The sequence below is a fragment of the Ictalurus furcatus genome, chromosome 24 (assembly GCF_023375685.1).
Source record: "Ictalurus furcatus strain D&B chromosome 24, Billie_1.0, whole genome shotgun sequence".
NCBI lineage: Eukaryota > Metazoa > Chordata > Actinopteri > Siluriformes > Ictaluridae > Ictalurus > Ictalurus furcatus.
The window spans coordinates 638,012-646,429 of record NC_071278.1 but is presented as its reverse complement, the minus strand read 5'-3'; the positions used below and the strand labels follow the sequence as shown (position 1 = coordinate 646,429).

The 8,418-nt window shown below is 39.3% G+C and overlaps 1 protein-coding gene across 1 annotated transcript; it reads left to right on the top strand.

Moving 5' to 3' along the window:
* The first annotated feature begins 4,060 nt into the window (after positions 1-4,060).
* On the top strand, positions 4,061-8,220 carry LOC128600788 (uncharacterized). The gene is made up of 5 exons (XM_053613486.1): positions 4,061-4,076; positions 5,586-5,749; positions 6,904-7,002; positions 7,661-7,801; positions 7,911-8,220. Exons 1-5 carry the CDS (start codon positions 4,061-4,063, stop codon positions 8,091-8,093), a joined length of 603 nt encoding a protein of 200 aa, XP_053469461.1. The 3' UTR covers positions 8,094-8,220.
* Positions 8,221-8,418: the final 198 nt, after the last annotated feature.

Genomic DNA, 8,418 nt, shown 5'->3' with positions numbered 1-8,418 from the left:
ATAATAGATTTTAAACACAACAGTAACACAAAGTAGAAACATATAAATTAGGATTTTACAATTTCAGTCTCAAAACATTCTCAACAATGTTGATTAAGTAGAGATTAGATGTGAAAATATTGTAATTTCTGTCACAACTGGAAACATTTACGGATAATTCTAACATTATCTTTATTTACTCTCAGTAAGTAAGTCCTTAGAAACACCTATGAAATTGACTTTATGGACAAGTACAAGGAAAGTAAAGAACTTCTGTAATTTTCACAGCAAAATTCTGTGTTCAAACCATTATACTACTTTTAATGTCTTCAGTTCAGTACAGCAGCCTGGGAAAATCTTCAAATAATTTAAATATTCAATATTAAAGGATCTTATTGCTACCGTTACATTGATGTAAATAAATTATATTAATACAGTAAGATATACAGTATATACATATACATTTACTCTAACACTGGGGTTCAAAACCACTTACTTGCAGCTTGCTTTTACTGGGTAATTTTTCATTATTTCATTATTAAATGATTTTATTTAACTGACTTGTGAACTTGTGATATAACGACACTGCATCAGTGAATCAGATTAAAGTGCCAATCAGGACTAAAGTATATTTATCGACCTATTAGCCTGTTACTTTAAATAGATCATTTATATAGCTGATAGTAGCAACTTAATTATAAATGATCAGTTATAAGTTATAACTTTATCTAGATCTACCCACATAAAACCTTCTAGCTAGATACTCTGAAAGTCTGCAATTAGCCGCGCCTGATTAACGGTTAAAGTCTGTTTCTCCTGTTTATTTCAGTGACATTCAGGACTACGACTTGTTCTTGTTATTTATTTTAGCAGTTTATTATTGTTTAATTTAACATTATAGACATGTGTTTCATACATTATATTTCATTATTAGTGCCTGTATTATATAAGTGCCAGTGATGCCTGGCTTTTACATTTTGGACACACGGTTTAAAAGTTATGGCCATAAATGTTCTTCCAAATTTGACCCAGTGGTGGCGCTAAAGTGTTGGCAGCACCTGGCCCCAATTTGGTCAGAATGTTCCTTAGATTCTCCTCAATCAGTGTGCCAAATTTCACAACTGTTTCACAACAGAAGGGTTTTTTGGCTGCCACAGACTCCCTAGCTAGAAGAAGAAGAAGAAGCAGCAGAATAATAATAAGAAGAAAAGGTAGAATAACAATAGGGTGCCCATACACCTTTTGTGCTTGCCCCCCTAAATATACACCGATCAGCCATAACATGAAAACCATCTGCCTAATATCGTGTAGGTCCCCCTCCCCTTGTGCCATCAAAACAGCTGTGACTCGTCGAGGCGTGGACTCCACAAGACCTCTGAAGGTGCGCTGTGGGATCTGACACCGAGACGTCAGCAGAAGATCCTGTAAGTCCTGTAAGTTGTGAGGCGGGGTCTCCGTGGATCGGACTTATTTGTCCAGAACGTCCCACAGATGCTGGATCAGATTGAGATCTGGGGAATTTGGAGGTCGAGTCAACACCTTGAATTCTTTGTCATGTTCCTCAAACCGTTCCTGAACAGTTTCTGCAGTGTCACAGGGAGCGTTATCCACCCCTTTACAGGTGCCATTGTAACGAGATAATCAATGTTATCATGTATCATTATGCTCATACCTACACAGAAATAACATTCATGAAATGTATCAGTCAGGGTTTAGACCTCATCATAGCACAGAGACAGCATTAGTTAAAGTAGTAAATGACCTTCTACTGACCTCTGATCAGGGTTGTGTCTCTCTGCTTGTGTTACTGGACCTTAGTGCAGCTTTTGATACTATAGATCACACTATTCTCCTTGATAGATTAGAAAATGTTGTTGGCATTAAGGGAACGGTCCTCTCCTGGCTCAGGTCTTATCTGACCGATCGTTATCAGTTCGTAGATGTAAATGGAGACTTCTCCACGCATACAGAGGTTAAATTTGGTGTTCCACAAGGTTCTGTTTTAGGCCCACTGCTTTTTACTTTATATAAAAGCCAGACGACAGACAGCTTAGTAAAGTTGAGGAATGTGTAAAGGACATTAGACACTGAATGCTTATTAACTTCTCTTACTTAATTCTGACAAGATAGAAGTACTAGGCTTAGGGTTATGGTTAGGCTAACCCTAACCATAACCCTAGGACCACGTGTAGCTAGAAGTAATCTTTCTGATCTCACAGTAACTCTGGATGAACTTTCTGTGTCATCATGTGCAGCAGTAAAAGACCTTGGAGTGATTATTGACTCCAGTCCATCATTTGACGCTCATGTAGATAATATTACTAGGATAGTCTTCTTTCATCTCAGAAATATTTCTAAGATAAGAAATATATTGTCACTACATGATGCAGAAATATTAGTTCATGCTTTCGTCACCTCTAGACTAGATTACTGTAATGTCTTACTGTCTGGATGTTCCAGTAGGAGCATAAACAAACTCCAGTTAGTCCAGAATGCAGCTGCTAGAGTCCTAACTAGAACCAGAAGATACGACCACATCACCCCGATCTTATCCACACTGCACTGGCTCCCAGTGAAATCTCACATTGATTATAAAATACTATTATTGACCTATAAAGCACTGAACGGTCTCGCGCCACAGTACCTGAGAGAACTTTTACAAAGCTTTTTTATACAGAACTTTCTCTTACAAAGCCCCACAGTTATGGAACAGTCTTCCAGTTAGTGTTCGGGACTCAGACGCAGTCTCAGTGTTTAAGTCCAGACTGAAAACATTTTTGTTTACTCAAGCGTTTAGTTTTTTTCTTAGGTAAAGCAGCAGATAAATTCATACATTTAAAATCTATATCTGAAGTTAAATATTTCTGTAACGCTGCTCTGGGACAATGTCCACTGTTAAACACGCTACACACACAACACTGAACTGAATAGGAAATATCCCTGTCTACTCAGAGAAAGGGGAAATAAAAGATTGAGCAAGAGTGAAAATATGTGACGTCTAACTCTCTTACACACACATACACACACACACACACACACACACCCACATTCCATGGCAAGCAGGAATAGTGGAAGTTGAGTGACGTCTGTTTGTGATTTTTCCATCGGCTCTTCCTCCAGTTATGAAATCCAGAAAGTTCAAATTCTTTAAAGGACGGAAGTGATCAGACATTACACATAATGAAAATGTACACATAGCATGAAATGAAAAACATGAGGACAAATAGACAGGATGAACACACGTCAGGTGTGAGAGCACCAGGGAGAGGAACACACAGAAACTCCGAGGTTTGATGATTCATTCATTTCTTTTACGTGACAGCTATATCCTGGTCCCGGAGTGGAGTTATCCAGGGAACTCCTTCTGTGGAAATAAAGCACAGGTGTGACGCCAGTTCATCACAGAGCACCACACACACACACACACACACACACACACACACACACACACACACACACACACACACACACACACACACACACACACACACACACACACACACACACACAGACACACAGTCATTCACACCTGTGTGTGTGTTCAAATCAGTTCAATTTTTATATCTATAGCCCTTTTAACAACGGACATTGTCACAAAGCAGCATTACAGAAATATATAAATATTAAATTTTATAAATTTATCCTTAATGAGTGATGGTGGTGAGGGAAAACTCCCTGAGATGTTAAGAGGAAGAAACCTTGAGAAGAACCCGACTCAGAAGGGAACCGGTCCTCATGTGGGTGACACCGGATAGTGTGATTATAATCCTGTAGAGTAACACTCATTATCACATATAACACGACTCTCATTAAGAGTCATCAACTTTTGTAACCACTCACACACACACACACACACACACACACACACACACACACACTCAGAAATTTCCCTGATTCCTCAACTGTTTCCTCGGGAGGAGATTAAATACTGGTTTGAGCTCCTGCACCAGCACATTCTGAATCTTCTCCACTCTCTGAATCTTCTCCACTCTGTGAATCTTCTCCACTCTGTGAATCTTCTCCACTCTCTGAATCTTCTCCACTCTCTGAATCTTCTCCACAGCCAGCAGCTGCAGACACCATGACTCCTCTCCTCAGTAAGTGTTTAATGTTTAACCTTCTGATCTTCTGCTCTGGACCAAAGTCCTCACTACTCTGAGAACGTACTACGACCTGTTTGTCTCCGGTTTCTCTCACTCAGTCTCAGGATTATTTTAGGAGTTCTGGCTTTGACCTAAAGATCTTCTGTTGATCCTCAGGAGTATTAGGTTCCTCATAAATAGTTCATTTGGTCTGAGGAACTTAAGGTCAGTTTTAAGGGGTTTTATTTTGGGCTGAAGATTTGCAAGTTAGTCTTTAAAATCTCCTGTTAGTCAAATCAAATCGTTTGAGGTTAGTCCTGAGTGTTTCTGACTCAGTCCTGACTCGGGTATTCAGTAAGTTATATAAAACAATAATAAATCCATCCCGTGTTCAGAGGATTTGGTCTTGGTGCTGCAGTGCCTTCCAACTAGTGTTAGATCATTCGTTTTGTTTCAGCTAGGATTGTTAAGATCATCTTGCAGTGTTTCCTCTGAAGAGCTCTGTATTAGTCCTGATAAGTATTTTAGTCTTTAGTCTTAAGTTAGTTTTAAGGGATTCTTTTTTTTTCCTGAAGATTTTCTGCTGATCCTGCAATGCAAAAAATCTTAGCAAGTGAGGATATCCTGAATAACGGAAACGTTATCTAACATTATTATAAAATAAATGTAAGAGTCTATTTCTGCACATATTTAATCATTTCAAGTTTAAAATTGCTTTATTCTGTTGGCAGGTCGTTTTTCTTCTTTCTAGAAATAAAGGCGTGAAATGAGCTAAAATCCTCCAGCAGAACATCACCATGTTCAGAGTGAAATGAGTTTAAATATTTAGAAATGGACTTAATCATTTTAGAAATGTTTAAAAACAATTTAATAAAGAGAAATATGAATTGAATCTGCCCTATATTCACAATATTTTTACTCATATCATTTTATGAGGATCTTCTCTTGGTCCTACAAGGTTTTGTCTCGGTCCTAAACGGTTCTGATGAGTATTGGGTTCACGCTGTGAGTCAGTAATGAAGAGTTTGAGGTTAGTTCTGATGAGTGTTCTGTTTGTTCTCGGGATTTTAAGCTGCTCTGAAGGGTTTGCACGGGTTTGAGTCCAGTCTCAGTCCTGAAGAGTTCGAGATGAGTTAGGGTTTTGTTTTTAGTCTGATGATTTACGAGTTAGTCTTAAGGACTTTTAGATTAGTTCTGAAGCATTCTAGTTTTTATCCTGGTCAGTATTATGTTTGATTTTGAAGCAGGTCTGAGAAAGTCCTGCAGATTTAGTCCTGAGCAATTTTAGGTTCTGAATCCTGAAGAATTAAACATTATTCGAGGAGTTTTAAGTCGCGATGTGTATTCGACCGGCTCGGAGCTACAGGTCCGTCCTGAGGATTTAGGGTTTAGATTCATCCTGAGAGATTACTAGGTTTTAGTTTCAGTCCAGAGCCGTTCTGGTGTGTGATCTCCTCCTGATGTGAAGGTTGTTGTGTGAGTGTGAATGGAGAAGTAATGTTTTGTTGTGTTTCTGTCCCTCAGTTCTGCTCCTGCACTGCTCTTTAGTGCTCGTGTCCTTTTCCTCACCGGTCAAACCTCGCAGCTCACAAATCAGCGTCTTCCACTCCAGCGTGCAGGACGCACAGAGTTTGGTCAATAAGCTGTTAAAGAATATTCCTGTGGTGCACAAGTCGTGTGTGAGAGAGGTAAAAAAATCTACAATTCTACTGAGTTAAGAGCATTCTGGGTCCTAAAAGATCTCCGTTAGATCTCCTCTATGACAAAACTCTTCAGCTCGTTAATCTGATCAAAGAATACATTTCCAGAGAAAGAGAAGACTTTTACTATTCTACATGTCCTGATTGTGACACTCAATACAGTCTAGTGTTTAAATCTGCAGCGTTGTCTCCAGAGCACTGAAGGAAAGATTTGGACTTTTTGATTTTATTTGCAGAAACACAGAGACGGAGATATAAAGAACTTTTTAGCTGCATGTCAATAGTAATATCTACAAATATTAGATTTATAATAGAAATATGTGTGTGTATATATGCACAACAAAACACAATAATGAATCTCCTGTTCCAAAAGGAAGTGCCCCCTGCCTTAGACTTTTTTTTAAAACCAATTTTAAGGCTTCAAGACTTGAGTGTGTTTTTGTTTTGTAATGAGAGCAACATCCAATTTTAATGAAATATTATACTCTTTTTGTATTTTATTTTATTGAAATAGTATTTTAATAGTAGACGTTGTCACAAAGCAGCTTCACAGAAATCGGGATGTAGATGAATATTTACAGGAAGCCAGCGTGTCTTGAAGACTGATCAACACTAAAAGTGAAAACACTTCAGGACGAGCACATTTAAGACTATCTGAAATCTCACACTCATCAGAGCTTTGTTTAGAGTCAGGACTAACATAAATCTCAGATTAAAGACTAATCTAAAAAACAAACAAAAAAAACCCATCAATACTAACAAAGACTGAAGATCGTGAGAAATAGCAGTGTTAAACTCACAACTACATTACAACTAACTTCACTTTATGTATATTTATATATTTGACATTTAAAACTGACAGGATGTGTTGAGAGAAATCACAGACATTTCTGTTTGGATTGTTTTAGGCTGCAGTGTGTATGTTTAGCCTGGAATCAGATGTGTATGTAGCTATCAGTCGTGTAGACACCAGGGGGCGCTGTGATTATTCTTTCCTTTTTATTATTGCATTTTTTAATAACATGATCAAGGAGAGTGCCATGTCAGCCCTGTATGATAGAAATATAGATTGTGTGTGTGTGTGTGTGTGTGTGTGTGTGTGTGTGTGTGTGTAATGTGACGTTTCTTGTTGACTTTTTCAGCACTTTACGAGAGACCCCTTCAGTCTGGAGTACATCAGGGAGACGCTGGCGATTCCTTCTCCACCCAAACTCGCCCCCATCTCAGAAACACACACTCTGGTGAGAAAGATTTATTTACAGGTGTTTTGGTTAGTCTTCGATTACTCGGAGTTATCTGTGTCTTGGGACAGACCTGCGATGTAGTTCTGAGAGCTTTTACCTTAGTAAAGGTAACACTAGATTAGTCTTAAAGCAATCTTAAGACTCCTAATGGGAGTTTTAGTTTTAGTCCAGTTTAGTCCTGAGACCTTTACACCATAATAGTCTTGAATCGGTCTTGAGCAGTGTTAGTTGGATGTGGAGGGATAGTCCTGAGGACTTTTTGGTAAATTCCAAAGAGTCTTGGATTAGGTTTAAGGACATTTTTTTAATTAGTCTTAAAGAGCTCTGGATTCATCCCGAAAGAGGTTTAGCTCAGTCCATAAGAACCCTAGATTAGTCCTAGTTTTTAGTTTTTAGTTTGGAATGAGAAGTTTATATTTAATTGTGAGAATCCAGAAACTTTTGTGATAGTGCTGAAGTGGTTGCGTGTTGAGAAGTTGTGGTTTAGTCCTGACAAGTTTAAACTTTTTGGTTATTCTTAAGAAAATGATTACAGCTAATCCACACCCCTCAATCCTGAATGTTTTGGGGTTTAGTCCTGAGGGGGTGTGGATTAGCTGTAAGGTTTCGGGGTTTAGTCCTAAACCATTGTAACCCACCATGTCTCTTGGTGCAGGAGATGAATTTGGGCCGAATATCTGAAGGTCTGCAGCTCCATCAGAATCTACTGCAGAAGGTGAAGGAGAAATTGGATTGTTCAGAAGAACTAACAACGCTACTGGCTGAAATCGTTGAGCTGAACACACACATCAATAAGGTGGGTTTCCTTTCAGTGTTAGTACTGGTCTCCTACGCGAATTACGTGTGATAAGTTGTATTTTTCTTACAGGTTGTGACGTTGTTGTTGTTGTTGTTGTTGTGTTCAGGTGCAGGCATTGGCTGGTCTTCCTGCTTCTAAGTCTCAGCTCGACTCCGTCTCTGTCCTGGCTGATCTCAGTAAAGACGATTATAACCTGAACGTGGGCGTTCACCTGCTGCTGGAGCAGCTGCGTGCCTTTGCTCAGGACACTGTACGCACCTTACGAGAAATTCAACACACACACTTCTAGCGTACAAGAACATTCTTTCATACGGTCTACTTTTTACATGAAATGCTATTTATTTATTTATTTAGTGAAATTTTTATGTATATATTTATTTTTTATAGCAGACATGAATTCATGCACTGGCTGGAGTTGGGGGAGTGGGGTAGGGTGGGGGAGAGTGGGGTGGAGTGGGGGGGATAGTGGGGGAGAGTGGGGAGAGTGGGGTGGAGTGTGGGGAGAGTGGGAGAGAGTGGGATGGGTGGGGTGGGATTGGGTGCGAGTGGGGTGATAGTGGGGGAGAGTGGGGTGGAGTGGGGGAGAGTGGAGTGAGGACAGTGGGGGAGAGTGG

Coding starts and splice junctions, on each gene's coding strand:
- LOC128600788 (XM_053613486.1), top strand. Junction 5,750..6,903: donor ACAAGTCGTGTGTGAGAGAG/GTAAAAAAATCT, acceptor TGACTTTTTCAG/CACTTTACGAGAGACCCCTT. Junction 7,802..7,910: donor TGAACACACACATCAATAAG/GTGGGTTTCCTT, acceptor TGTTGTGTTCAG/GTGCAGGCATTGGCTGGTCT.